The sequence below is a fragment of the Carassius gibelio genome, chromosome B22 (assembly GCF_023724105.1).
Source record: "Carassius gibelio isolate Cgi1373 ecotype wild population from Czech Republic chromosome B22, carGib1.2-hapl.c, whole genome shotgun sequence".
Lineage (NCBI taxonomy): Eukaryota > Metazoa > Chordata > Actinopteri > Cypriniformes > Cyprinidae > Carassius > Carassius gibelio.
In genome coordinates this window covers 51,613,138-51,640,340 of record NC_068417.1, presented here as the reverse complement: position 1 = coordinate 51,640,340, position 27,203 = coordinate 51,613,138, and the positions used below count along the sequence as shown (strand labels likewise).

Sequence of the window (27,203 nt, the reverse complement as noted above, 5' to 3'; positions counted from 1 at the left end):
TTATCAAAATATTTTTACCTGTGTATACTGCAGGTGGAGTGAAGCTAGGGACCAATTTCCTGCCATACAACTTATTGTAGTTCTCATTGACAGAGTAAACCAGCTCCCCTGTGTAAGAGCGCAGAGTTGAACCTCCATCTGCAACAGCAGCTTCAGCGCGGTCCTGATTCCAGCGTAATAAACCTTCCAGGAGATAAATCTGGAAGTTCAGGCTGTTTGCGCTATTCCCTAGAAAAAGAAATAGAAAGCCAAATATTGCTTTGAGAAAATGCAAAACATAAAATTTAATCTGCAAATATCTTGATAAACAGGAATTAGTGGCAAAATATGGTATATTCTGACATGACAAACCTGGAATAAATCTGTTTAGGTGGCAGTGAAATGATTCCAGGGATGTGGAGCCTCTGGCACAACGATAAGTTTTTAGAACCACCCCACCCTTGCTTGTAGTTCCAGTTTCAGTATAGAGCGGCACATTTGGAGGGTCTTGGATACAGGTGATGTGCCGCCTCTGGACATTCCAGAACACCAAGAGCATCATTCCCCTTGCCACCCATGAGCTCTCTGATGAGCATATCAAGGAGGCGGAAAGTGGTTTCTTCTCCCCGTGTTCTCCTCCTGCAGTGCTGGAGCAGCTCAGCTTTAGTTAAATGATGGTCCAGTTCTGCCTCCGACAGAGTAGGCCAGCCCTGTTGGATGAGTTGCTCCCTTTTGGCCTGTCTCAGCAGAGTGAGATCCCCTGCATCTCACTCAAAAATACAGGATGACAGCCTTGCCATAAAAGTAGGGTACAACTGGTGGGCGTCAGTGGTGCACCCTACTGCCAGACGTCGCATAAAATGGCAAATGTCTAGGCGGACGATGACATCTGGCCAGCCGCTGAACCGCCTCTTCAATTTAGTCTCTCCCACTTTCTTGCAACAATCACAGTCCACATAAATGATAGTGGGAGGATCAACACCAGCACTCCGGTATCGCTCCATGAGCCCTGCAGCCATGAGGTCTAACCCAGCCCCTTCATTCGCAGTCAGGACACTCATCAGCACCTGACCTATCTCATTGCCCACTGAGGTAAGCCACTGTGCTGTGCCTTTCGCAGGCCCGCTCAACTTCTTGGTGATCTGAAAGAAACAATAAGCATAGCAAATAATACAACATGCATCCAAATCAGTTACACTGAAAAAAATAAAGCTCTCTTGGTCTAACAATACATCATAGATAAGGGTACAGTCAATTAAGCAGCTTATCTGACCTTCTTAGTTGAATCCATTTTTAAGATTGATCCATACGTGGATGTTATGCTGGCCTTTATGTGATCGAGCCTGTTGAGAATGTCCTGACTATATACAGTGAGGAGCCATTTGTAGCTGGGTACTGAAGCAAGTGGTGGTGGCTCCTGGAAGTGCAGCGGATGCAGGCCACGATTATCAAAAAAGGCCACACACTCTGATGTGTACCGAAGCGCACGTTTCAACCACTCCTCACTGTGGTTCTCTCTCAGCTGGCCGATGATCCTCACTGGGCCATTCCCCATGCCCCTCTCACGCAGCAAGCGAAGAACCCAAATGTCACAGGCATACCTTGGAAAAAAGTATTCATTTAAGTATCTTATTATAAGGTATCTAATTATTGTAGGAAATATTTATCAGAAAGGGTAGTACATAAGTGAAAATGACTGCAAAATAATTACTTGCGTGTGAGGATGACCCTGAATTCAGATCGATGGGCCAGGTCCAACTGCTGCAGCACAGCTTGACTCCAGGACAGATAGCTGGTTCTACACCTGGTGCAGATCAGGGTCTCTGTCACCAGGTTGTAGTATCTGTCAATGTCTAACACCTGTCGTACCCTCCTGTGCAGTCCACCACCACACAGCTGTTGCCTGGCACAGGCAGGGTTAGTACACTGGAGCCGCACCTTCCACAGCTTATATGGCATCCAGAGCAAGAGACGCTGTGAAAAAAACCTATCAGGTGTTGGAGCTTGGTGGTACAACAGGGCTGGTGGTGGGGGGTGATACCACAACTGTAGGTTTTCACGCAGCTCCAGCTTTCCCTTTGCACCAACCCTAAAAAGTGCTTCTGACACCCACTTCTGGTCTTGCTGTGGCATTGTCTGTGGCCACAGAAGGGGGAGATCTTCTGGCTGAGATGAGACCTGCTGATATTATCAAAAACACTGGTTTAAATAAAAGCTAAGAGAGCATTAAATGATGAAGACATGGCTATATTTTGAATGAGATCTTACTGGGCTCCTCACAACAGTATTCTCAGAAACAGTTGATGGCGTTGCTGTTTTTTTGATGCGTTGTGAACTCTGAGGTGGAGGAAGGAAGAAGGAAGAGGAGGACTGGATGACGGGCTGATGAGGTTTGGGGGATGGAGGAGGATGAGGATCAGAGGGTGGACATGAAACTGTAGCTGAACTGGAGTGCTCTAACATCTGTGGAGTCAAACATTATGAATAATCTATTAAGGGGATTGCCATGTTTTTAATACATTAAAATTACATAGTGATAAAGTCATGATGACATTATAAAAGTCTTGATGTCTTTTAATATTAACCTGAGAGGTTTTCCTCTGGGTGCTCAAATTAGGTTTTGCTGCTGCCACATGTGAGCCTCCAAACCTTGACTTTTCAAACTAAAAAGATTTGTCATGGTTAGTGATAACAAAACCCTAACACTATAGTTAAAGGTTGAGATGTTTCAGTATCTGCAGTGATGCATGCAATAGTGTGGTTTGCTTACCATTGACAATGTCAGTTTAGGTCTCTTTGCAGGACATGACACATCACTGACAGAGGGTGTGCTTTGGGCCGGGGTGCTCTGTGATGCTTCCCCTGTGACTTGTGGATGAACCTGTGACATGCATAAAGTACAAAACAGTCTTCCTAATGTGATTTTAGATATAAAGACACATTGATGTTGCAAACACATCTATCTATTTATGCAACTTGAACCAGGCTAATTGAAGTTACCTTGTGAAAGCCACAAATACATGTCTGAGCTTCCTTCAGAAGAGTGGTCTGTCCCCTCATTTGCAGTGGGCACTTTTCTATCTGTGAACATGAATTATACCTCTGACACTGGATCTCAAAACAGCTATAAGTCATCATAATTATATCAATATAACATTGTATTTACATGTAATTACTTAACCATACACATAAATAAAAATACCACAATGTATTGTCAAAAAAGTTTGTTAGTTTGCCCATGAATCGAGCTGCATAACTTACCTTCTGATACATCTCATGCCATCTTTTTTCTCAGGGAGAATGTCTATTCCCCTGCGTAGATGGCCAAACTCCTGTTTGGGCAAAACTCTCCAGACGCGCAAGCCATTCAGCATTACTCATGCCTTTGTGAGACTTAGCTGAAGCCATGTCGTTGCCTGAAACACTACATAACACGTTACACTAACTGCCATTGTAGCCTGTAGCATTTACCCTCCTGCTGTGTTCATTTCATGATAGCTAGTTGTGTTCCTGGTCCAGAACGACCGCCATATTATAGCAGATTATAAGTTCATTATAATACACATATTATCTTACATATAACATGTTGTGATTTATTTATTTATTATTTAATGCCATGTCAGCAGCAGGGGCTATATTCATGCCAAGAGGAAACATTTCAATTGCACAATTCAGTCATATATATAATGTCAAAACAATTATATAACATTTATATATATATATATATATATATATATATATATATATGTATGTTTGTATCTATGTGTGTATGTTTGTACAAATATAAAAAAATACATATAATAAGATTATAACAAGAACAAAAGTATAAGAACAATTAGAGTCTTAACAAGTTGTGATAGATCTTTCTATTATGGCTGTATGTCTCAATGACCTAGGCTCATACAACACGTTTATGAGTATAAATAAATAAATAAATATATAGCATTATGGATTAATTTGACTAAAACAAATACTCAGATTAAACATATTGTGGTCTTTCAACTGTGTCCATGTGATAAGGGCATGAACCTGAATGTATAAACTTATCCATTCACTTCTTTTGACTGGTCATAACATATGTACAAACATATAACATACGTGTAAAAGTTAAACAAAACATTAACATTTTCCAAATTTATTTTGTGTGTTCAAATGCCGCATTTGGAAAAAGCTGTGGAACCTTATGACAATTAAATAAAAAGCTTTTTTTTTTCATTGAGAAAACTTGTTAATCGGTTAAATTCGACATATTTACAGTTACGTTAGCTCCGGTCGTAATAGTATTTACACATCAGTGACAGTTGACGTTACGTAGTATCAAGGGGTAATCATAGGCTAATTTACATGGCCAATCTTGCTATTCGTAAAGAACAAAAATCCTAAACCATTTCATTCATATCAAGATATAAATAACATACATGAGCGGAATGTAAATAATTTAACGTTACCTGAGCGGAGATTACATGCAATTGGCGAGGACGTGCGTGATTGGTGTATGAGAAATAGACCTTGCCATTTCATTGGACGCGGAAAAATAGAGATCGCAACGTGATTGATTTATAAAAGATAGAAGTCGTAACGTGATTGGTTTTTAAAAGATAGAAGTCGTAACATGATTGGTTTTCAAAAGATAGAGGTCATAACGTGATTGGTTTTTAAAAGATAGAAGTCGGCATACTATTGGATTAATTTTACAGACTTGTGGTTGTCAGGTAAAGCTATTTCGGCCACAACAAGCTCCTGCTTAGCAAGCAGGGATTTCAGTGAGATCACCCTACTCTTTGTCACAGGAGAAGAGCAGAGCAGAGATGAGCCCTCAGACAATAAAAACAGCTGGCCAGTACGGGGATCGAACCCGCGACCTTGGCCTTATTAGCACCACGCTCTAACCAGCTGAGCTAACCGGCCTCCCTTCGCCATCTGTCTCTACCCGATTGAATAAAAAACTGCCTCAATGTTAATGAACGCAACGAGACAACAAAGCTTCACGTTTTATCCCGACCAAGGGCTCGTCCGGGATTTGAACCCGGGACCTCTCGCACCCAAAGCGAAAATCATACCCTTAGACCAACTAGCCTTCCTGTGCTGGACCGAGAAAACAGAGCTACTGCAGCATCAATAAAAGAAGGAACATGAACTAACGTGGAAGCAATCAAAGACCTCGAGACAGTGTTAAAGGCTAACGAACGCAAGTTGGCCTCTTAACTGACATAAAAATGTGGATGTATCTAACATGTAGAGGGATGTTAGGGAGGACAGCTGAAACTGTCAGATGTCACTTAGACCAGCGGTTCTCAATTCCAGTCCTCGAGCCCCCTGCTCTTCACATTTTGTATGTTTCTCGTATAGCTTCAGACATTTGTTCCATTCAAACGTAAGTGCCCTGAGAAGTGGACATCACGACATCCCTCCGTGATTCAAGTTCAAAGCGTATGTGTACGTTCAGTTCAAAGTGACTAACACAGAGGTATACAGAGGTATATGATGTCACACTTGTCCATGTGTGAAGACGTTGCGCAGCGCAAATACGTGAACCAATGTTCCAAAGTGAAGTAAACTTCGACGGATTTCCCCTGCTCAGGGAGTGGGGAGCAATGAACACTGTGTAGGGACCATGTCAATCGCAAGGAGCTCACTTCTAATGAGCTGATTATCCAAATCAGGTGTGCTAACAAAGAGAGACATGCAAAATATGCAGACCTTTGGGGAGCGAGGACTGGAATGGAGAACCGCTTCCTTATTCTTTAAGTCAGTGTGAGAAAAAGAGGTGAGAAGTTGTCTGCGTGACCCGAGTGATGCAAGGTAGTGCAAAGGTGCAAGCCCAGAGGAGGGACGGCCTCTTTGCATCAAGCCGGTCATTCGCAGCTATGCTCGTCATTCTTGAAAGACCAGGGGAATTAGCTCAAATGGTAGAGTGCTCGCTTAGCATGCGAGAGGTAGCGGGATCGATGCCCGCATTCTCCAAGTTGGCTCCTGCCCTTTTACTCACACATCCCTAAATCAGTGGTTTTCAATCCTGTCCTGGAGGCATCCCTGCCCTGCACATTTTGCATTTCCCCTCATCTAACACACCAGTTTCAAATCATCAGCTCATTAATAGAGACTGCAAGACCTGATTTGGGTGTGTCTAATAAGGGAGACATACGAAATGTTCAGGACAGGGTTGCCTCCAGGAAAAGGTTTGAAAACCATTGCCCTAAAGAGACCGACTGAGCACTGACGCAATGCTGCGACACTCCCACGTTAGCTTTTTTTGGGGCTCACAGCTGCCAAAAAGTATTTCAGACATGGTCCTGTGCAAATTGGTTGCAAAACATTGCCATTTTACACACAGTTCCCTAAAGCAGTGGTTTTCAAACCTGTCCTGGAGGCACCCCTGCCCTACACATTTTGAATGTTTCCCTCATCTATCACACCTGTTTCAAATCATCAACTCATTGATAGAGACCGCAAGACCTTATTTGGGTGTGTCTAATAAGGCAGACAATCAAACTGTGCAGGGCAGGGGTGCCTCCAGGACAGGTTTGAGAACCACTGCCCTAAAGAGACCAACTGAGCATCGATGCAATGCTGCCACAGTCTCTACGTTAGTTAATTTTTTTGGACTCAAAGCTGCCAAAAAGTATTTCAGACATGGTCCTGCGCAAATTGGTTGCAAAAAGTGGTCCCACCGCGATTTGAACTCGGATCACTGGATTCAGAGTGCTAACCATTACACCATGAAACCTTACCTGGAGCAGCCGTTGCTCACAGGGCCACAAAGACTGTCACCAGTGCCAAACTAGTGCTGTTTTTTTCTTTTCCTGCGGCAAGAAAGCACACAGGTTCCACCGAGATTCGAACTCAGATCGCTGGATTCAAACTAACGCTCTCCCAACTGAGCTATTTCGGCCACAACAAGCTCCTGCTTAGCAAGCAGGGATTTCAGTGAGATCACCCTACTCTTTGTCACAGGAGAAGAGCAGAGCAGAGATGAGCCCCCAGACAATAAAAACAGCTGGCCAGTACGGGGATCGAACACGCGACCTTGGCATTATTAGCACCACGCTCTAACCAGCTGAGCTAACCGGCCTCCCTTCGCCATCTGTCTCTACCCGATTGAATAAAAAACTGCCTCAAGGTTAATGAACGCAACGAGACAACAAAGCTTCACGTTTTATCCCGACCAAGGGCTCGTCCAGGATTTGAACCTGGGACCTCTCGCACCCAAAGCGAGAATCATACCCCTAGACCAACTAGCCTTCCTGTGCTGTGCAGAGAAAAAAGAGCTACTGCAGCATCAATAAAAGAAGGAACATGAACTAACGTGGAAGCAATCAAAGACCTCGAGACAGTGTTAAAGGCTAACGAACGCAAGTTGGCCTCTTAACTGACCTAAAAATGTGGCTGTATCTAACATGTAGAGGGATGTTAGGGAGGACAGCTGAAACTGTCAGATGTCACTTAGACCAGCGGTTCTCAATTCCAGTCCTCGAGCCCCCTGCTCTTCACATTTTGTATGTTTCTCGTATAGCTTCAGACATTTGTTCCATTCAAACGTAAGTGCCCTGAGAAGTGGACATCACATGACATCCCTCCGTGATTCAAGTTCAAAGCGTATGTGTACGTTCAGTTCAAAGTGACTAACACAGAGGTGTACAGAGGTATATGATGTCACACTTGTCCATGTGTGAAGACGTTGCGCAGCGCAAATCCGTGAACCAATGTTCCAAAGTGAAGTAAACTTCGACGGATTTCCCCTGCTCAGGGAGTGGGGAGCAATGAACACTGTGTAGGGACCATGTCAATCGCAAGGAGCTCACTTCTAATGAGCTGATTATCCGAATCAGGTGTGCTAACAAAGAGAGACATGCAAAATATGCAGACCTTTGGGGAGCGAGGACTGGAATGGAGAACCGCTTCCTTATTCTTTAAGTCAGTGTGAGAAAAAGAGGTGAGAAGTTGTCTGCATGACCCGAGTGATGCAAGGTAGTCTGCATAATACAAGAATCCGCACATGCATACTGGCGTAACAAGACCGAGAAGGTCCTTTAACACAAAAGCTAAATCTCTTTGTTAATTCGACAACACAATCGCGGCCAGTGCAAAGGTGCAAGCCCAGAGGAGGGACGGCCTCTTTGCATCAAGCCGGTCATTCGCAGCTATGCTCGTCATTCTTGAAAGGCCAGGGGAATTAGCTCAAATGGTAGAGCGCTCGCTGCGCAAAGGAAGGGGTCCAATCTTTGAGCCCCGCCCGCAAGCGAAAAAGACGCAGAACACGTGAAAACGCCGAAAGATTTCCCCTGCTGCAATACTCGGGGTATATTTCTCTTCGTTTTGAAGAGTTTTAATTACATGTGAGACAACTCTACCCTCCGCGGCCTGGATTCGATCCCGTGCTCTCTCGGATGAGCCGTGACGTCATATGTCCTCGACGTGTATTTTTAAGCATGCAATAAACCGAGACTTTTATTTTGTTATCTATGACATACAATTGATTGATTTTATATTACATAGATTTGTGTGTGTGTATTTAAATGTTTGTGTTTAAATAAAATTAATAAAAAACGTTTCTTCAAATACGTTTTGTGTGTGTGGATATGATTTGATTGATATGATTTAGCAGATTTTTTTTATCTTATCAAAAAATGTTCTATTAAAATTAGTACAAACACATACTGTACATACACAGAATATAAAAAGCACAATACGAAAGAGTGGGCCCAAGTAATATATACAAAATGTTTTATTAAAATGAACACACACACATACATACACACAATATAAAAAAAATTATGAAAAGAGTGGGCCCATATAATATAAACAATATTTATATATACAGGAAAGATATTATGTACTACTTATATAAAAAAATATATATGAAAAGAGTGGGCCCATATAATATATACAAAATATACACATTATTTACAATGGAGGCGGAGTTTGTCATTTATTTTGCCTGCCGCTGTTCTGCCAACCAATCATCTAAAGTTTTTCCATTAGAGGAGCGTGAGCAAAATGTGGCATTCCCATATCGGCTATGACCAAACTCTTTAGTTTTGGGCTGCCCACATTTGCTGCATGTGTTAAAAGTAACCCCTCGCACATACTTCCTCTTATGGACTCCGCTTTCCGTCTCCAGGGCCCTCCGGCGCCTGTTCCTCTGGGTGTAACGGGACACAGGAGCAGCAGGCACTGGAGCAGGGGCTGGAGCAGGCACTGGAGCAGGCGCTGGAGCAGGCACTGGAGCAGGCACTGGAGCAGACACTGGAGCAGACACTTGAGCAGGCACTGGAGCAGGCGCTGGAGCAGACACTGGAGCAGACACTGGAGCAGGCACTGGAGCAGGCACTTGAGCAGGCACTTGAGCAGGCACTTGAGCAGGCACTGGAGCAGGCACTGGAGCAGGCACTTGAGCAGGCACTGGAGCAGGCACTGGAGCAGGCACTTGAGCAGGCACTTGAGCAGGCACTGGAGCAGGCACTGGAGCAGGCACTGGAGCAGGCACTTGAGCAGACACTGGAGCAGGCACTGGAGCAGGCACTGGAGCAGGCACTTGAGCAGGCACTTGAGCAGGCACTTGAGCAGGCACTGGAGCAGGCACTTGAGCAGGCACTGGAGCAGGCACTTGAGCAGACACTGGAGCAGGCGCTGGAGCAGGCGCTGGAGCAGGCACTTGAGCAGGCACTTGAGCAGGCACTGGAGCAGGCACTGGAGCAGGCACTTGAGCAGGCACTGGAGCAGACACTGGAGCAGGCACTTGAGCAGGCACTGGAGCAGACACTGGAGCAGGCACTGGAGCAGGCACTGGAGCAGGCACTGGAGCAGGCACTGGAGCAGGCGGAGCTGGGCCTGGACCGGATGTCAAAGCACCAGCAGATGGAATCACTATTGACACAGTCATGTCTGGGTTAAGCACTAGTGTGCCTAACAGTGACCCAGGTGCTGAAATGGGCTGCACAACTCCTGCTGCTGTGGGGACGGGTGCGATAGGGCACTCCCTTTTGGCAGCAGCGGGCCGGCGACCCGGTCGCAGAATTGGAGCCTGTCCTTCTCGATTTGGCGGAAGGATAAATTGATGTTTTGGGCCTGATGTTGATGGCACGTCATCCAATTTTTCCCTCGGCAGAGGAAGCTGCACATCAGCCACATCTATTGGGTCAGATGGAGTCAGTCCCTGGACGAGGACACTCAATTCCTGATTCTTCTGCTGCCGTTGAAACCTGAAAGTAAATTACTTGTAAAATATATATATATATATATATATATGTGTATTTGTGTGTGTGTACAGAAGTATTCAGTTCACTGGAACCAAATAATGTGCCTTGCTTACCACTGAATGAGTGTCCTCTGGTTCAGCTCAAACAGCTGGATCATTGTTTCATCCATCAGCCTTTGATTGTTAAGCACCAGCTCTCGGATGTGGTGGTAATCCGAAAGGATTTTAGACCACCTGGGGGTGGAAACTCCAGCCTTCTTGGTCGGTGACTTGTGTAAAGCACACAGCTTCATACAAATGGCCTCAACCAAGCGGCTGGTGCTGGGCCACTGTGCTGGACCCCCAGGATGTCCAATCAGACACCGTTTCACACTCTCCACACCCGGTGTGACTCCGGACCGCTTCGGTGCCTTAAAGCGCCCATGTGTCAGCTGAGGCTGATGTCGAGGCTGATAGTTGACCCGCTGTTTATCAACATCAGGGAGAGCGGTCCACAGCTGGATGGGCTCTGTAACCTGCAGGTCGGTGAGGTAAGGAGCCTCACGAAGACCCACCAGGAAACCAGCCAGATCCTGGACCTTGTCCCACCCAGCGATGCCATCAGGTCCAATGACTGCTCCCTAGTAAATGCAGATTAGTGTTAATATACACTTCCAGTCAAAAGCCTTTGAACAGAAATATTTTTGACATTTTTTAAAGAATTCTGCTCAACAAGCCTGCATTTATTTTATTCAAAATACAGCAAAAGCCATTATATTGTGAAATAATTTTACTATTTAAAATAAAAATGCTTTCTATTTGAATATAGTTTAAAGTGTAATTTATTCCTGTGATGCACAGCTGTATTTTCAGCATCATTCCTCCAGTCTTCAGTGTCACATGATCTTCAGAAATTTGTTGTTCTAGAAACCTTTTTTTATTGATATTATTATCAATATTTAAAACAGTTGTGTACATTTTGTTCAAGATTCTTTGATGAATAGAAGGATCCAAGATAAGAATTTATCTGTAATAAAAAGCTTTTTTAATATTATACACTATACCCTTCAAAAGTGTGGAGTCAGAACATTTAAATCATTATATATTTATTATTAAATTATAGAAATTAATACTTTTATTTAGCAAGGACGCATTAAATTGATGATAAAGACATTTATAATCTTACAATATACACTGAACTTTCTATTCATCAAAGAAACCTAAACAAAAATCTCTAGAAGCTATTTTTAACCTTATAATAATAATAATAATAATAAAGTAAAAAAAAACAAAAAAAAAACTTGCTTGTAGTGTATGTGGAATAAAACGAGACTGAAACGAAATAAAGCCCTTAGAGTGTCGTACCTGAGCCTCGCCGGAGACACTGCTTCCAGTGTCAGATGTCTGTGACAGCACTGAAGAGGCAGGGGCGAGATGCTGTCCCTCTCCTCCAGATGATGTGGACGGCTCAGCCAGTGATGCTGGGGACTGAGGCAGAGGCAAAGATGAGGGGGTGTTTCTGAGGCAGCACTGGAACTGTGATGTCCTCCATGCTCTCTTCCTCAAACCCCTCATCTAGCAGGTCCTGATCATCAACCTCCTCCACCAACCGGTCTTCCTCCTCTGGGTTCTGGAGCACTGGAGTCAGTGTTTTGCCAGTCTGGCTGTAAAGGTACTCGATTCCCAGCAATTCACCTACAATAATAAAATAATAAAAAAAGTGTTCTTAATAATTGATCAAGTACATTGGAGGCTCTAATACTCTAATAACTTAATAGAATATTGCAAAAGAAATAATTAAATGTCTTACCTGTATATGCTCCAGGAGGGCGATAGCGCTCATCCCAGGGCTTCCCAAAGACTGTTCGGCTAAGCCGGTCAACAGCCTCGCTCATGGCACTGCCATATGTCCGAATGGAGGACGCCCGTTTTATGGCGTCTTCCATTCGGTCATCATTCCAACGCATCAAGCCCTCAAGGAGATAGGCCTGAAAATGCGCATCGCTGGCACTGGTTCCTAAAAGTTAAATAATATCAAAAAATATATAAAAAAGGGTTTTATGTGTCACATATGTACAATATATGTACTACACATAAGGTGCTCTGAAGTAATTTGTATACTACATTTAATAGAGTTTTGTAACTATATTAAAAATGATTGTCACTTAGTCATGTGTTACTAGTGACTTGTTAGTAAAGACAGCTTTGTCAATGCTTATGACATTAAAAAGTATAATGTAGAGTGTGACATTTATTAATGCGGCATTACTTTAAAGTGATGGAAGCAGTTACAGTGCTTATATTTTCTACAGAAAAATGAATAATCCATATGCATGTAATACCTGGAATAAAACGGTTCAGGTGGAGGTGGAATGACTCCAAGGAGGTAGAGCCACGAGCACACCTGTAGCAGCACAGCTCCACGCCGCCTTTCTTCAGTGTCCCTGTCTTCATGTACAGCGGAAAGTCCTCTGGGTCTTGGATACACTGGACGTTCTTGCGCTGTTCCTTCCATATCTGCTGGATCCGTTCGTGGTCCAGCAGAGGAACTCCCAGGGTGTCCTTCCCATCCGCACTGTCAAACTGATCAATCAGTGACCCAATCAATCTGGTGGTCTCCTCCACCCCCCTGGTCCTCCTCCGGCAGTGCAGTGCCAACTCCCTCCGGGTAATGCGAGCACTGACCGCCTTTTCTGAGATGTGGCCAGTCTTCTTTGCCGCCAGGTCACCCTCTTTTGCGGAGCGAAGAGCAGCCACATCCTCTGGATCCCACTGAAAGATGCACGTGGACAGACGTGCCATGAAGATCCCATAGAGCGGATGAGCCTCTGTCGTGACACCTGCAGCAAATCGCCGCATGAAGTGCCAGATGTCGAGGCGCACTACAAGCTCATCCCACTCCAAAAACATGATCTTCACCCGCGATTGGCCGTACTGACTGCAGCAGTCCCTGTCCACGTACATCACTTTTGGGGCTGCCTCTCCTGCCTCTCGGTAGCGTTTCATCAGACCAGCTGCCATGGAGTCCAGTCCATGTCCCTCGGCAGCTGTCAGCACAGAGACAAGGACCTGGCCGTGTTCGTTTCCGACATTTGTGCACCAGGCAGCTGTTCCTGAAGCAGCACCGGCAAGTTTCTTTGTGACCTATTGGGAAAAATAAAAGAGTAAAAAAAATGTGCCATATCTGTGCCATATCCGTGCCATATCCATATCTGGCAAATTTCTGGATATAAACAGGGCTTTGATACCTTTTTTGTCGAATCCATCTTGAGAACACAGCCAAAGACAGATGTTAATTTGGCCTTGACCTCGTGCAGTCGCCCCAGAACATCCCTGGCATACACGGCTAACAGCCACTTAGGTTTAGGCAAAGCAGGTAAAAGTGGAGGATCAGCAAACACAGGAGGCTGCACAAGGGAGGACCTTGTGAATGGTTCACAGGCAGTCAGGTACTGCAAGACACGCTGTGTCCATGCCTCACTGTGCTGTTCCATCAGCTTCCTGTAAAGCTGAGTCACACTGTTGCCCAGTGTCCTCTCCCTCATCATCCTCAGCACCCGGTTGTCACATGAGTATCTAAGGAAACAACAGTATAATCATGCAAATGCTTTAGCTGGTAAAAAATAACCCACATAAAAGCACCTAATAATGAATGATTGTCATTATGAATTACCTGTATGTCAGCAAAGCTGGAAACTGACTGCGGTGGCCCATATCCAGCTGTCCTAGGATGTCCTCGGACCAGGCAGGATATTTCTTTTTGCAGCGTTTGCACTCCAGATACTCAGTGGCAAGGTCATACCACCCGTCGATGTCCAAGACCTTACGCACGGTACGGTAAATTCCTGCCGCAGTTAGTCTGTGCCTACCACAGTCTGGGCGAACACAGACGAGAGGAAATAACCACATCTTCAGCGTTATCCATAAGAAAAGGGGCCGACAGAAGAAGAGGTCAGGTGAGGCAGGGGGCTGAGTGTTTATTAAAGGGGGCTGAGGAGGATACCACCAAAGTTTCAGCTGGGACACTAGTTCTGGCTTGCCGGTTCGTGGGTTGGCCTTAAACAGTGTGTTCCGGATCCACTCATGCTGGAAAGGTGGAAGTTGATCTTTCCAGTGACTTGGAAGCTCAGCTGGTGGCCGGTGATGTGAAGGAGCTGGTGCCTTGGCAGTTTCCACTGATGGAGATGGAGCAGCACAGTCCTCTGAGTGAATAGTAAAAAAAAAAAACAATAAGGATGACTGTTGCATTTGATAGTAATATGCCATAAATGCAGCGCACAAACAACCTGCAAAGCACAATTTTTGGACAAGTATTCATAATTATTATGTTATTTTTAGGAACGAGAGTGAAGAAAGTGGTACTAGTGTTAAGGAAGCACATAACCCAGCATACACTTTATTAATTTAAGGAGAATGGAATCAGTGCAGCTGACTGAGAATGAGGATCAGATGGAATGGAGGAAGGAAAATGTGGTGTGATGAATTAAGTGTAAAGCAACGAAGCCCACGGACATGAAGCATACACACAGATAGAGTAAGGAAAAACTGTTCCTCTAATCATTAGAACAATGAATCTCCACCATCCTGTCTGCTCAGGGGGAGATGAAGAGTGAGTGAGAAGAGCAAGCGGTGTGAAAAAGTTATCTAGTGATTATCTAACAACGGGTAAGTTCGGAAACGCAAATAAATACACTGACACCTTTGGACATCCTTACGGTTTTGAAGAAGTGCACTCAAGAAAGCATCCCGCTTGAGGCATGACATGACATAATTCTGTATTGTAAACAAAAAATATTTTAAAATGTTGATTATTTTCCCCCAAGAAATAACGCTTCTCATTGTGTTTTTACAAAACATTCTTGTAATATTTGCATTTGTGTCATATGCCACACCTGTATTTAGCTGTGCTTCACATTGTGATGCAGCAAATACCAGCTCCTCATCGTCATCTTCAGCAGTGGGAACGGACTTGCCTGGAGCACAAATGTTAAAACTATCATTGTGAACAATACACAGAGACAAACATATGTAAGATGGTGCTTACTTACCAGTAGCGAAAAGCTGTATCGGGGTCAAATGTTTGGCTGGGGGTTCTGCTGCTGGAGGAGGTAAAGTGGACTGCAATAATGGATCTGGAAACAGCAAGTTGACAAGTTTGCCATAATGATAAATTAATATATGAAGAAATGCTGTAGGTAAAATTCTATATTCACACTCCTACTCACAGGGTTTAACTGGTGACGTGAGTTTTTTCGCCAGCTGTGAAGGAGACAAATTTTTGCCACGCGCCAACAGCGCTTTCACAGTTGCGGTCTTCTGTACACCAGTTTGGATAGGTGCAGGTGGAGGTGCAGTGGTTGCAGAAGCACTGGAGGTTGCAGCGTGAGGTGCAGGCTGACGTACGCTGGTGACCACAGCAGAAGCCCGTCTTTTCAGGACATATGTCTTGAAAATGGCCATGTTGGTTTTGGGCCTGGCATCTGCCTTAATGAGGTACCTGATGAGGGCTTGAGCCTCCTTGCTCTGGTCCTCATAAACATCTTTCATGGAGCGGCCCTGGAAGTCACCAAACTCCACCATCAAGCAGCCCTGGTCTCCAGTTGCCCGGGCTTCTGCCTGCATTTCCTGCTTCCTCTGATACTTTTCCACTTCTTCTGCCATCTCTCTAATTTGAGAAGTGTACTGTAGGAACAGTTGTTTATTTTGTGACAGGGGTGTTGTCTGCGCTGTCTCAGTGGAAATGCTGAGCACCAAATACACGGCATACCCCAGAGAGTTTTCCAGGAGCCATCTAAATCTCTGGCCCTGGTACTTCCCAAACTGAAGTTTGCAGTGAGCCAGTACTAAAAACTGGTCACTGGGGTCTCCACCGTTCGTGCTGACAAAAGTACTGGCCTCTGACAGCACCTCCTCCTTAGGTTTGGCCCTTCCAGACTCCAAATTTTCAAGGCACTTCGCCTCCGCCGAAGGCGCCATGAGGAGTCGGCTTGATGTTGCCGATTGGCGTTGAAAAGAGGGATATGCATACATTTTCTGGAATGAAAATCAGAAAAAGACTACTATCTTTTGCAATCTGAAAGACACCTGTATGTTAAGTGTGTAACAATAATTTAACAAGCTACGCATAAACTATATTACTGTGGTAATAAACTTGGCCATGACATAAACTGTCCTGAAGATGAGTTTTCTACAAAGGACAGGAATCCCTGACATATAAAATATGTAATGTCAGTATGAAGTCTGAAATTTCCTTTTATTTCCAATGCTTTCATCTTAAACCATGACTACACACACCAGGCTATAAAATATTACATTAAATATATAATACTTCAAAAGTGGTCATCTTACCCCAGGGTTACACCAGGTGCTTTTACCTCTTAAAATCTCAGCCATTTTTCAGTGTTTTTAACTTTCTGGTCTACCCAAATTAAAATGAGCACTATTCCCATATACTTTTGCTCATATGGATACATTTGGCCTTTTTTGTTTGTTTTTAGTTAAGACTCTCAATGTTTTATTTATAAACATTGGTCAATTGGTCAAAAGGAGGCCACGGGAGAGAAACGCGATTGGAGGAAAGTAAGCCCCAGAAGAGAAACTCGATTGATCAAAAGTAAGCCACAGGCGAAACGCGATTTGTCAAAAGTAAGCCACAGGGGAAACGCGATTTGTCAAAAGTAAGCCACAGGCGAAACGCGATTTGTCAAAAGTAAGCCACAGGTGAAACGCGATTGGTTCATGTGGGCTTACTTTGGGCTTACTTCGGCTCAGTCGGTGGAAAGCAGTAGGCGCAAGCGAGAGGTAGCGGGATCGATGCCCGCATTCTCCAAGTTGGCTCATGCCCTTTTACTCACACATCCCTAAATCAGTGGTTTTCAATCCTGTCCTGGAGGCATCCCTGCCCTGCACATTTTGCATTTCCCCTCATCTAACACACCAGTTTCAAATCATCAGCTCATTAATAGAGACTGCAAGACCTGATTTGGGTGTGTCTAGCACTGACGCAATGCTGCGACACTCCCACGTTAGCTTTTTTTGGGTCTCACAGCTGCCAAAAAGTATTTCAGACATGGTCCTGTGCAAATTGGTTGCAAAACATTGCCATTTTCACACAGTTCCCTAAAGCAGTGGTTTTCAAACCTGTCCTGGAGGCACCCCTGCCCTACACATTTTGAATGTTTCCCTCATCTATCACACCTGTTTCAAATCATCAACTCATTGATAGAGACCGCAAGACCTTATTTGGGTGTGTCTAATAAGGGAGACAATCAAACTGTGCAGGGCAGGGGTGCCTCCAGGACAGGTTTGAGAACCACTGCCCTAAAGAGACCGACTGGGCATCGATGCAATGCTGCCACAGTCTCTACGTTAGTTAATTTTTTTGGACTCAAAGCTGCCAAAAATATTTCAGACATGGTCCTGCGCAAATTGGTTGCAAAAAGTGGTCCCACCGCGATTTGAACTCGGATCACTGGATTCAGAGTGCTAACCATTACACCATGAAACCTTACCTGGAGCAGCCGTTGCTCACAGGGCCACAAAGACTGTCACCAGTGCCAAACTAGTGCTGTTTTTTTCTTTTCCTGCGGCAAGAAACCACACAGGTTCCACCGAGATTCGAACTCAGATCGCTGGATTCAAAGCCCAGAGTGCTGACGATTACACCATGGAACCGAAACTGCTTGTTTGGTGGCCAACTGGGAAACAGATAGCTCCGTGGCAGTGGGGAAGCAGTTATACAGAGAAGTTGGAACCCAGTGATTTTTGGTCACTGGCCCGCCTCAAAAAGCGGAAACGAGTGGGAGATTTTGCCGAAACCCGGGATCGAACCAGGGACCTTTAGATCTTCAGTCTAACGCTCTCCCAACTGAGCTATTTCGGCCACAACAAGCTCCTGCTTAGCAAACAGGGATTTCAGTGAGATCACCCTACTCTTTGTCACAGGAGAAGAGCAGAGCAGAGATGAGCCCCAGACAATAAAAACAGCTGGCCAGTACGGGGATCGAACACGCGACCTTGGCATTATTAGCACCACGCTCTAACCAGCTGAGCTAACCGGCCTCCCTTCCCCATCTGTCTCTACCCGATTGAATAAAAAACTGCCTCAATGTTAGTGAACGCAATGAGACAACAAAGCTTCACGTTTTATCCCGACCAAGGGCTCGTCCGGGATTTGAACCCGGGACCTCTCGCACCCAAAGCGAAAATCATACACCTCGACCAACGAGCCTTCCTGTGCTGGGCCGAGAAAAAAGAGCTACTGCAGCATCAATAAAAGAAGGAACATGAACTAACGTGGAAGCAATCAAAGACCTCGAGACAGTGTTAAAGGCTAACGAACGCAAGTTGGCCTCTTAACTGACCTAAAAATGTGGCTGTATCTAACATGTAGAGGGATGTTAGGGAGGACAGCTGAAACTGTCAGATGTCACTTAGACCAGCTAAACGAGCACTCTACCATTTGAGCTAATTCCCCTGGTCTTTCAAGAATGACGGGCATAGCTGGGAATGACGGGCTTGATGCAAAGAGGCCGTCCCTCCTCTGGAACAATTCCAGACCTCGCTAGTTTTTTTTGGTGTTTTTGTACAATGGATGTATTATTGGCAAACGACACTGGACTGGCTGGAGAGATGCATGGCAAACGACACCGGACTGGCTGGAGAGACATGCATGGCAAACGACACGGGACTGGAGTATCGACAACGAGCCGGACACGGTAAAAATCAAGATGCAAGATATACATGTGGTGAAAGGAAATACTTAAAGGAGGCAACTGTGATTGTGAATGTGGAGAATGTAAGTGAGGTGAAAGCTGTGGATATTATTAAAGCGGTGACGGACAAATGTGGATATGGTAAAATCTTAGCACTGAGGCCAAGACAAGGAAAGGAATATGAACTGACAATGGAAAAAGAAGAAACTTGTGATGAACTGACTGAGGGATTGTTAATTAAAGGAGTGAACTGTGAGATAAAGAAACTGCAAAACAGAGATTATGTTGTCTCTTTCATGCATCTGCCCGTCTACCTTGCTGATGAAGAGATTTTAAATAAACTGGAGGTTTGGGGGGTTTCCCCTATTTCAAAAATAAAGCGTTGTGTTTATCCGGGCTCCAGCATCGAGGATGGGACAAGATATGTAAAGGCGCGGTTTCCGAAGGAGGTGGCCTCCCTACCGTACAGCACAAAAATAGAAACAGCAGAGGGTCCACAATACTTTAGGGTGATGCACAGCCATCAGGTGAAGACTTGTCATGTGGTGAAGGACTGCCCGGAGTTTAAGTGTCATAAAATGCGAGGAAAGAGGCCACTTCGCGAGAAACTGCAATACTGTGACGTGCCCGGAATGCAATTTGGTTTTAAATAAGTGTGAGTGTTGGATGCAGGGTGAGGAGGAGGAGCAGCAGCAGGTGGGCGGGCAGGTGCATGAAAGAGACAACGAGCAGCGAGACGTTGGAGAAAGAGCACATGGTGAAGGACTGGAATTAAATAAGGATATAGAACAACAGAAAGAGTGTACCGAACCAATCATACAAACATAACAGGATAGGGGAATTTGGACACAGATGGATTTGACGGACAGCTTGCAAAATGCTTTGGATAATGTGGAACTGGTTGATGAAAGGAATAAAGTACTGCATGATGCACAACAGGAGGGAATTGTATGTACACCGATGGATGTGACAGACAGTGTGCAAAAGGAGATGGACGCGGTAGAAATTAATGATGCTACAAAAGAGTGTGAACAAGGAAAAGAAAATGAGGAGACGCAGGGGAAATCATCGAAAAGAAGAAGATCTGTAAAGGTAATGCCCAATCTTGATACTGCAAGAAAAAGAATGCTTAAAGAAGATGGGATTGAGTGTGCAAATAAGTATGAGCTGCTAAAGGGTTTGGAGGAGATGGACTGAGTTTATGGGTTTTATGCATGTTATTATATGTTTTATGCTTTTATGAATTGTTACTTTTAATGCTAGAGGGCTTTCGAACGTAGGAAAATTTGAAAAAGTGAAAGAAATGTGTAAAGGAGAGGATGTGATTTTATTACAAGAAACTAACTGGAGGGAAGAGTACATGACTGAAATAAGGAAAAGTTGGAGTGGAGAGATTTTTTATAACAATGGTGATGGGAGGCTGGGAAGAGGAGTTGCTATTTTAATAAAAGAAAACTGTGGGGTATCATGTAAAACAATATATAATGATGTAGATGGGAAATGTATTGCGGTTGAAATGGAGTATGAGGAGAAAAAAGTTATTGTAGTTAATATTCATGCACCGACTGTAGAGAATGAAAAGAAGGAATATTTTAATGTATTAAGAGATTTTTTAAAAAAGCATAAAGAAGTTATTATGATGGGTGATTTTAATACTGTTTTCAGTAAATTAGAAATTGGTGAGGGAATGGTTTTTAAAAATGATAAAGGAAGAAAAGAACTGAAATTATTAATGGAAGAAAATAATATGATTGATGTATGGAGAGAAAGAAATGAAAAAAAGAAAGAATATTCAAGGAGGCAATTAGTAGGGAATTTTATGTGTAAAACAAGGATTGATTTTATTTTATGTACAAGGAACATTGAAGGTTTTATTGGTAACATGAAATATGTAGAATCAAGCTTAAGTGACCATAAACCACTTTTTATACAAGTAGACTGGAGTTCAGTGAAAAGAGGGCCGGGTGTATGGGTTTTAAATGTAGAGGTTTTGAAGAATGAGGAGTATGTGTTAAGTATTAAAGAAATTATTGAAAAAGAAAAGGAGAATGAAATGTACAGTGAAGATAAAAGGACATGGTGGGAAAATGTTAAAGGGGGGGTGAAATGCTCGTTTTCACTCAATATCCTGTTAATCTTGAGTACCTATAGAGTAGTACTGCATCCTTCATAACTCCAAAAAGTCTTTATTTTTATTATATTTATAAGAGAAAGATAGTCTGTACCGATTTTTCCCGGGAAAACACGAGCGCCTAGAGGCGTGACGTGTGGGCGGAGCTAAAGAATCACAAGCGCCAGTAGGCTTTTGAGTTGAGAGCATGTGGAAGCTGTTACACAGATCCAGAGGCTGAAATTTAACAAGAGCAGCATCAGCAGTATGCTATGTGGTATGTACTGAAACTGTATATATTTGCTTAGCGGTTTTGGAAAATGACTAAGTTCCACTTTATGTCGTCTTTTTTTTTTTTTTTTTAAAGCTGTACATGTGGAAAGTGCAGTTTGATGACAACATCGCATGTTGTTTACTTGATGTGCTTACAAGCTGATAGCTAAGCTAACAACACAGAGATATTTGAAGCAGTTTTACTCACCTCATGTGGTTCCAACACACAATTGTGACCCTTTTCCGTTGGGACTGCATTATCCTTAAGAAATAAACGACGTGCAATCCGAAATGCAGGGAACAAACAAAAACACTTGCACAACTCCGTTGATGCTCTGTAAAAATAAACTCCATCCACTGGTCCCTTAATGCTGTTTCTCTTTTGGTAATCTGTGCAGGGTTGTCTTGCCCTGGCAACCAAAAACACACTTCTTTTGTGACTTTTCGCAACGCTCTCGCTCTGATCAGGCTGCGCTCAGCCTCTCAGTGCTCTGCTATATGGGAGCGCGCGCTCTTCCGGCAGAAGTGCCTCAGGACCCATATAAGGAAATTCCGCTCCATCTAACGTCACACAGAGCCATACTCGAAAAAAACTTTCCCAAACTTGTGACAAACCGGAAGAGGTTTTTTTTGAACAAAAATACTCCTTCAAACGTACAACTTAATTTTTGAAACTTTGTCCATGTTTAGCATGGGAATCCAACTCTTTAACAGTGTAAAAAACTCAGTATGCATGAAATAGCATTTCACCCCCCCTTTAAATATTTAGTAAAAAAATTCACAATAAAGTATTGCAAATTAATACAGATGTGTAAGAGGAAGAAGGAGAGAGAAATAAGAGAAAAATTGGAAAATGAATTAAATGAGAATGGAAAAAGATATACAAAAAATAAAAGAATTGGAGGGATTATTGAAAGAAAAAATATGAAGCTGCAAAGACTAAGGAGTAAAGCTAAATATACTGTGGAGGGTGAAAAATGTACAAAGTTTTTCTTTGATCTAGAAAAAATAAGAGAGAAAGCTGGAATGATTAAAGAAATAAAAGGGAAAAATGGTGTAGTGACGGAAACAAATGAGGAAATATTAAAAGAAGTAAAAGCATATTATGAAAATCTGTTTAGTACTGAGGGGTTGAAAGAAGAAGAGAAATTGGAGTTACTAAATCAAATAAAAACAACAGTAGGAGAAGTAGACAAAAAAGACTGTGATGAAGAGAAAAGAGAAGAAGAGATAAAAAGAGCAATAAGTGAATTAAACAAAATAAAAGTCCAGGTATAGATGGTTTGGGGAGTGAATTTTATATAGTTTTTAAAGATTTTTTAACCAGTATTTTAAAAGAACATTTTAAAAAAAGAGGAAATGAATCAGAGAATGGGGATGGGATTAATAAAGTTGATTTATAAAAGACAAGGAGATAAAGTAGACCTAAAAAATTATAGACCAATTACAATGCTGAATACAGATTTGAAAATTTTAACAAAAGTTTTAGCGAATAGATTGAAAGAGGTAATGCCAACCATAATTAAAACAAATCAAGTGTATGGAGTAAAAGGGAAAGATATAGCAGATACAACTTTAAGTATAATAGATAGAATAAGATGTATGAAAGAAAAAAACAAAAAAGGATATGTTATTAGTTTGGATTTTGAAAAGGCCTTTGATAGAGTGGAGCATGATTATTAATTTGGAATTTTAAGAAGGTACGGGTTTGGGGATAATTTTGTCAAGTGGATTACAATTTTATACAGGGGAGCAATAACAAGAATACAGAGTAACGTTTTTTTAACAGAATGTTTTAAAATTACTAGGTCAATAAGACAAGGATGTCCATTATCAGCGCTTTTATATTCTTTAGTTGCAGAACCATTGGGATTAGCTGTTAAAATAGATGAAGACATAAGAGGGATAAACATTGAAGGAAGTGGGGGAAATGAAAAAATATTTCAATATGCAGATAATACAACAATAATAGTTAAGGATATAGAGAGTGTTAATAAAGTAATGGAAGTAGTACAGAGGTTTTGTAGGGGATCAGGATGTTTAGTGCCTGGGGAAAATTTTTAGACAACGTTGAGTATGATCCACATGGGAGAGAAAACATTTTAAATCAACCTCTGTTTTTAAACAAAAACATTTGAAAACAGGACAAAGAATTGTTTTTAAAGAAATGGATGGATGTGGGGATAACAAAAGTGAGAGATGTTTTGTATGAATATAAAGAAGGGTTTTTACCAACACGGTGAAGAGCAGGGGGCTCGAGGACTGGAATTGAGAACCGCTGGTCTAAGTGACATCTGACCGTTTCAGCTGTCCTCCCTAACATCCCTCTACATGTTAGACACAGCCACATTTTTAGGTCAGTTAAGAGGCCAACTTGCGTTCGTTAGCCTTTAACACTGTCTCGAGGTCTCTGATTGCTTCCACGTTAGTTCATGTTCCTTCTTTTATTGATGCTGCAGTAGCTCTTTTTTCTCGGCCCAGCACAGGAAGGCTCGTTGGTCTAGGGGTATGATTCTCGCTTTGGGTGCGAGAGGTCCCGGGTTCAAATCCCGGACGAGCCCTTGGTCGGGATAAAACGTGAAGCTTTGTTGTCTCGTTGCATTCACTAACATTGAGGCAGTTTTTAATTCAATCAGGTAGAGACAGATGGGGAAGGGAGGCTGGTTAGCTCAGCTGGTTAGAGCGTGGTGCTAATAACGCCAAGGTCGCGGGTTCGATCCCCGTACTGGCCAGCTGTTTTTATTGTCTGGGGGCTCATCTCTGCTCTGCTCTTCTCCTGTGACAAAGAGTAGGGTGATCTCACTGAAATCCCTGCTTGCTAAGCAGGAGCATGTTGTGGCCGAAATAGCTCAGTTGGGAGAGCGTTAGACTGAAGATCGAAAGGTCCCTGGTTCGATCCCGGGTTTCGGCAAAATCTCCCACTCATTTCCGTTTTTTGAGGCGGGCCAGTGACCAAAAATCACTGGGTTCCAACTTCTCTGTATAACTGCTTCCCCACTGCCACGGAGCTATCTGTTTCCCAGTTGGCCACCAAACAAGCAGTTTCGGTTCCATGGTGTAATGGTCAGCACTCTGGGCTTTGAATCCAGCGATCTGAGTTCGAATCTCGGTGGAACCTGTGTGGTTTCTTGCCTCAGGAAAAGAAAAAACAGCACTAGTTTGGCACTGGTGACAGTCTTTGTGGCCCTGTGAGCAACGGCTGCTCCAGGTAAGGTTTCATGGTGTAATGGTTAGCACTCTGAATCCAGTGATCCGAGTTCAAATCGCGGTGGGACCACTTTTTGCAACCAATTTGCGCAGGACCATGTCTGAAATACTTTTTGGCAGCTTTGAGTCCAAAAAAATTAACTAACGTAGAGACTGTGGCAGCATTGCATCGATGCCCAGTCGGTCTCTTTAGGGCAGTGGTTCTCAAACCTGTCCTGGAGGCACCCCTGCCCTGCACAGTTTGATTGTCTGCCTTATTAGACACACCCAAATAAGGTCTTGCGGTCTCTATCAATGAGTTGGTGATTTGAAACAGGTGTGATAGATGAGGGAAACATTCAAAATGTGTAGGGCAGGGGTGCCTCCAGGACAGGTTTGAAAACCACTGCTTTAGGGAACTGTGTTTAAAATGGCAATGTTTTGCAACCAATTTGCACAGGACCATGTCTGAAATACTTTTTGGCAGCTGTGAGCCCCAAAAAAAGCTAACGTGGGAGTGTCGCAGCATTGCGTCAGTGCTCAGTCGGTCTCTTTAGGGCAATGGTTTTCAAACCTTTCCTGGAGGCAACCCTGTCCTGAACATTTCGTATGTCTCCCTTATTAGACACACCCAAATCAGGTCTTGCAGTCTCTATTAATGAGCTGATGATTTGAAACTGGTGTGTTAGATGAGGGGAAATGCAAAATGTGCAGGGCAGGGATGCCTCCAGGACAGGATTGAAAACCACTGATTTAGGGATGTGTGAGTAAAAGGGCAGAAGCCAACTTGGAGAATGCGGGCATCGATCCCGCTACCTCTCGCACGCCTACTGCTTTCCACCAACTGAGCCGAAGTAAGCCCAAAGTAAGCCCACATGAACCAATCGCGTTTCGCCTCTGGCTTACTTTTGACAAATCGCGTTTCGCCTGTGGCTTACTTTTGATTAATCGCGTTTCTCTTCCGTTGATTACTTTCCTCCAATCGCGTTTCTCTTCCGTTGATTACTTTCCTCCAATCGCGTTTCTCTCCCGTGGCCTCCTTTTGACCAATCGCCGGTCGTTGTCATTGTCATCTTTGTTAAAGGTAAGGCTATTACTTCATTCATTGAAAACTGGTCATTATTGGTTAATATACAGTGTGTATTTTTTGAAAACGAATCGTGTCAGTATAGCTAGCTAGCATACAGTTCATCCTTTCTTCAGTACCTGTGAACCTGTAACTTTTCACATGATAAATGATCAGATAAGTTAAAGTTATCGACCGTCAGCTAATTAAGCTATGCTACTGTCAACAATGATGTGTGTATTGTCTAAGAAGTCATGGTTTCTGGGTCCTATGAATGAAAATATCGATTAAACTATTTACATTTACATTTGGTTATAACACATAATAACACACACACATTTTGATTGTAAAAATCGTTACCAAATTGTTGTGGAGATATGGAAAAATGCATTTACCAAGAAATAAATGTATATTTTCTAAAATAATATAATAATGACTTTTTTATAAATAAAACATTGAGAGTCTTAACTAAACACAAACAAAAAAGGCCAAATGTATCCATATGAGCAAAAGTATATGGGAATAGTGCTCATTTTAATTTGGGTAGACCAGAAAGTTAAAAACACTGAAAAATGGCTGAGATTTTAAGAGGTAAAAGCACCTGGTGTAACCCTGGGGTAAGATGACCACTTTTGAAGTATTATATATTTAATGTAATATTTTATAGCCTGGTGTGTGTAGTCATGGTTTAAGATGAAAGCATTGGAAATAAAAGGAAATTTCAGACTTCATACTGACATTACATATTTTATATGTCAGGGATTCCTGTCCTTTGTAGAAAACTCATCTTCAGGACAGTTTATGTCATGGCCAAGTTTATTACCACAGTAATATAGTTTATGCGTAGCTTGTTAAATTATTGTTACACACTTAACATACAGGTGTCTTTCAGATTGCAAAAGATAGTAGTCTTTTTCTGATTTTCATTCCAGAAAATGTATGCATATCCCTCTTTTCAACGCCAATCGGCAACATCAAGCCGACTCCTCATGGCGCCTTCGGCGGAGGCGAAGCGCCTTGAAAATTTGGAGTCTGGAAGGGCCAAACCTAAGGAGGAGGTGCTGTCAGAGGCCAGTACTTTTGTCAGCACGAACGGTGGAGACCCCAGTGACCAGTTTTTAGTACTGGCTCACTGCAAACTTCAGTTTGGGAAGTACCAGGGCCAGAGATTTAGATGGCTCCTGGAAAACTCTCTGGGGTATGCCGTGTATTTGGTGCTCAGCATTTCCACTGAGACAGCGCAGGCAACACCCCTGTCACAAAATAAACAACTGTTCCTACAGTACACTTCTCAAATTAGAGAGATGGCAGAAGAAGTGGAAAAGTATCAGAGGAAGCAGGAAATGCAGGCAGAAGCCCGGGCAACTGGAGACCAGGGCTGCTTGATGGTGGAGTTTGGTGACTTCCAGGGCCGCTCCATGAAAGATGTTTATGAGGACCAGAGCAAGGAGGCTCAAGCCCTCATCAGGTACCTCATTAAGGCAGATGCCAGGCCCAAAACCAACATGGCCATTTTCAAGACATATGTCCTGAAAAGACGGGCTTCTGCTGTGGTCACCAGCGTACGTCAGCCTGCACCTCACGCTGCAACCTCCAGTGCTTCTGCAACCACTGCACCTCCACCTGCACCTATCCAAACTGGTGTACAGAAGACCGCAACTGTGAAAGCGCTGTTGGCGCGTGGCAAAAATTTGTCTC

The 27,203-nt window shown here is 43.3% G+C and overlaps 4 protein-coding genes and 12 non-coding genes across 16 annotated transcripts; 5 read left to right on the top strand and 11 right to left on the bottom strand.

Annotated features, from left to right (window-relative positions):
* Positions 1 to 550: 550 nt before the first annotated feature.
* LOC127988318 (uncharacterized) lies at positions 551 to 1,667 on the bottom strand. Its single transcript, XM_052590992.1, has 2 exons — positions 1,253 to 1,667; positions 551 to 1,121 (listed from the first exon to the last, which is right to left on the bottom strand). Exons 1-2 carry the CDS (start codon positions 1,532 to 1,534, stop codon positions 747 to 749), a joined length of 657 nt encoding a protein of 218 aa, XP_052446952.1. The 5' UTR covers positions 1,535 to 1,667; the 3' UTR covers positions 551 to 746.
* A 4-nt stretch (positions 1,668 to 1,671) lies between these two features.
* Positions 1,672 to 3,252, bottom strand: LOC127986895 (uncharacterized). Its single transcript, XM_052589151.1, has 6 exons — positions 3,241 to 3,252; positions 2,980 to 3,060; positions 2,750 to 2,860; positions 2,565 to 2,642; positions 2,248 to 2,442; positions 1,672 to 2,160 (listed from the first exon to the last, which is right to left on the bottom strand). The coding sequence occupies exons 1-6, from the start codon at positions 3,250 to 3,252 to the stop codon at positions 1,687 to 1,689; spliced, it is 951 nt and encodes a 316-aa protein (XP_052445111.1). The 3' UTR covers positions 1,672 to 1,686.
* A 1,561-nt stretch (positions 3,253 to 4,813) lies between these two features.
* Positions 4,814 to 4,887, bottom strand: trnai-aau (transfer RNA isoleucine (anticodon AAU)). Its single transcript has one exon. It is a non-coding gene; the product is annotated as a tRNA-Ile (tRNA).
* Positions 4,888 to 4,984: 97 nt separating this feature from the next.
* Positions 4,985 to 5,056, bottom strand: trnap-ugg (transfer RNA proline (anticodon UGG)). The gene has a single exon. It is a non-coding gene; the product is annotated as a tRNA-Pro (tRNA).
* An 814-nt stretch (positions 5,057 to 5,870) lies between these two features.
* On the top strand, positions 5,871 to 5,943 carry trnaa-agc (transfer RNA alanine (anticodon AGC)). Its single transcript has one exon. It is a non-coding gene; the product is annotated as a tRNA-Ala (tRNA).
* Positions 5,944 to 6,977: 1,034 nt separating this feature from the next.
* Positions 6,978 to 7,051, bottom strand: trnai-aau (transfer RNA isoleucine (anticodon AAU)). The gene has a single exon. It is a non-coding gene; the product is annotated as a tRNA-Ile (tRNA).
* A 97-nt stretch (positions 7,052 to 7,148) lies between these two features.
* Positions 7,149 to 7,220, bottom strand: trnap-ugg (transfer RNA proline (anticodon UGG)). The gene has a single exon. It is a non-coding gene; the product is annotated as a tRNA-Pro (tRNA).
* Positions 7,221 to 10,287: 3,067 nt separating this feature from the next.
* On the bottom strand, positions 10,288 to 14,355 carry LOC127986894 (uncharacterized). The gene is made up of 7 exons (XM_052589150.1): positions 13,830 to 14,355; positions 13,405 to 13,732; positions 12,499 to 13,300; positions 11,967 to 12,173; positions 11,688 to 11,851; positions 11,522 to 11,644; positions 10,288 to 10,797 (listed from the first exon to the last, which is right to left on the bottom strand). Exons 1-7 carry the CDS (start codon positions 14,063 to 14,065, stop codon positions 10,288 to 10,290), a joined length of 2,370 nt encoding a protein of 789 aa, XP_052445110.1. The 5' UTR covers positions 14,066 to 14,355.
* An 841-nt stretch (positions 14,356 to 15,196) lies between these two features.
* LOC127986893 (uncharacterized) lies at positions 15,197 to 16,132 on the bottom strand. The gene is made up of 2 exons (XM_052589149.1): positions 15,382 to 16,132; positions 15,197 to 15,288 (listed from the first exon to the last, which is right to left on the bottom strand). The coding sequence occupies exons 1-2, from the start codon at positions 16,130 to 16,132 to the stop codon at positions 15,197 to 15,199; spliced, it is 843 nt and encodes a 280-aa protein (XP_052445109.1).
* Positions 16,133 to 17,965: 1,833 nt separating this feature from the next.
* Positions 17,966 to 18,038, bottom strand: trnaf-gaa (transfer RNA phenylalanine (anticodon GAA)). Its single transcript has one exon. It is a non-coding gene; the product is annotated as a tRNA-Phe (tRNA).
* A 105-nt stretch (positions 18,039 to 18,143) lies between these two features.
* Positions 18,144 to 18,217, bottom strand: trnai-aau (transfer RNA isoleucine (anticodon AAU)). The gene has a single exon. It is a non-coding gene; the product is annotated as a tRNA-Ile (tRNA).
* A 97-nt stretch (positions 18,218 to 18,314) lies between these two features.
* Positions 18,315 to 18,386, bottom strand: trnap-ugg (transfer RNA proline (anticodon UGG)). The gene has a single exon. It is a non-coding gene; the product is annotated as a tRNA-Pro (tRNA).
* A 5,356-nt stretch (positions 18,387 to 23,742) lies between these two features.
* Positions 23,743 to 23,814, top strand: trnap-ugg (transfer RNA proline (anticodon UGG)). The gene has a single exon. It is a non-coding gene; the product is annotated as a tRNA-Pro (tRNA).
* Positions 23,815 to 23,911: 97 nt separating this feature from the next.
* Positions 23,912 to 23,985, top strand: trnai-aau (transfer RNA isoleucine (anticodon AAU)). Its single transcript has one exon. It is a non-coding gene; the product is annotated as a tRNA-Ile (tRNA).
* A 106-nt stretch (positions 23,986 to 24,091) lies between these two features.
* On the top strand, positions 24,092 to 24,164 carry trnaf-gaa (transfer RNA phenylalanine (anticodon GAA)). The gene has a single exon. It is a non-coding gene; the product is annotated as a tRNA-Phe (tRNA).
* Positions 24,165 to 24,299: 135 nt separating this feature from the next.
* On the top strand, positions 24,300 to 24,371 carry trnaq-uug (transfer RNA glutamine (anticodon UUG)). Its single transcript has one exon. It is a non-coding gene; the product is annotated as a tRNA-Gln (tRNA).
* Positions 24,372 to 27,203: the final 2,832 nt, after the last annotated feature.

Coding starts and splice junctions, on each gene's coding strand:
- LOC127988318 (XM_052590992.1), bottom strand. CDS start 1,534: ATGGGGAATGGCCCAGTGAGGATCATCGGCCAGCTGAGAGAGAACCAC. Junction 1,122..1,252: donor AAATGGATTCAACTAAGAAG/GTCAGATAAGCT, acceptor TGTTTCTTTCAG/ATCACCAAGAAGTTGAGCGG.
- LOC127986895 (XM_052589151.1), bottom strand. Junction 2,861..2,979: donor GTATTTGTGGCTTTCACAAG/GTAACTTCAATT, acceptor TGCATGTCACAG/GTTCATCCACAAGTCACAGG. Junction 2,443..2,564: donor CCCAGAGGAAAACCTCTCAG/GTTAATATTAAA, acceptor TTGACTCCACAG/ATGTTAGAGCACTCCAGTTC.
- LOC127986894 (XM_052589150.1), bottom strand. CDS start 14,065: ATGTGGTTATTTCCTCTCGTCTGTGTTCGCCCAGACTGTGGTAGGCAC. Junction 13,301..13,404: donor AGATGGATTCGACAAAAAAG/GTATCAAAGCCC, acceptor TTTTCCCAATAG/GTCACAAAGAAACTTGCCGG. Junction 11,852..11,966: donor CCCTCCTGGAGCATATACAG/GTAAGACATTTA, acceptor TTATTATTGTAG/GTGAATTGCTGGGAATCGAG.
- LOC127986893 (XM_052589149.1), bottom strand. CDS start 16,132: ATGGCGCCTTCGGCGGAGGCGAAGTGCCTTGAAAATTTGGAGTCTGGA. Junction 15,289..15,381: donor CACGTCACCAGTTAAACCCT/GTGAGTAGGAGT, acceptor TGCTGTTTCCAG/ATCCATTATTGCAGTCCACT.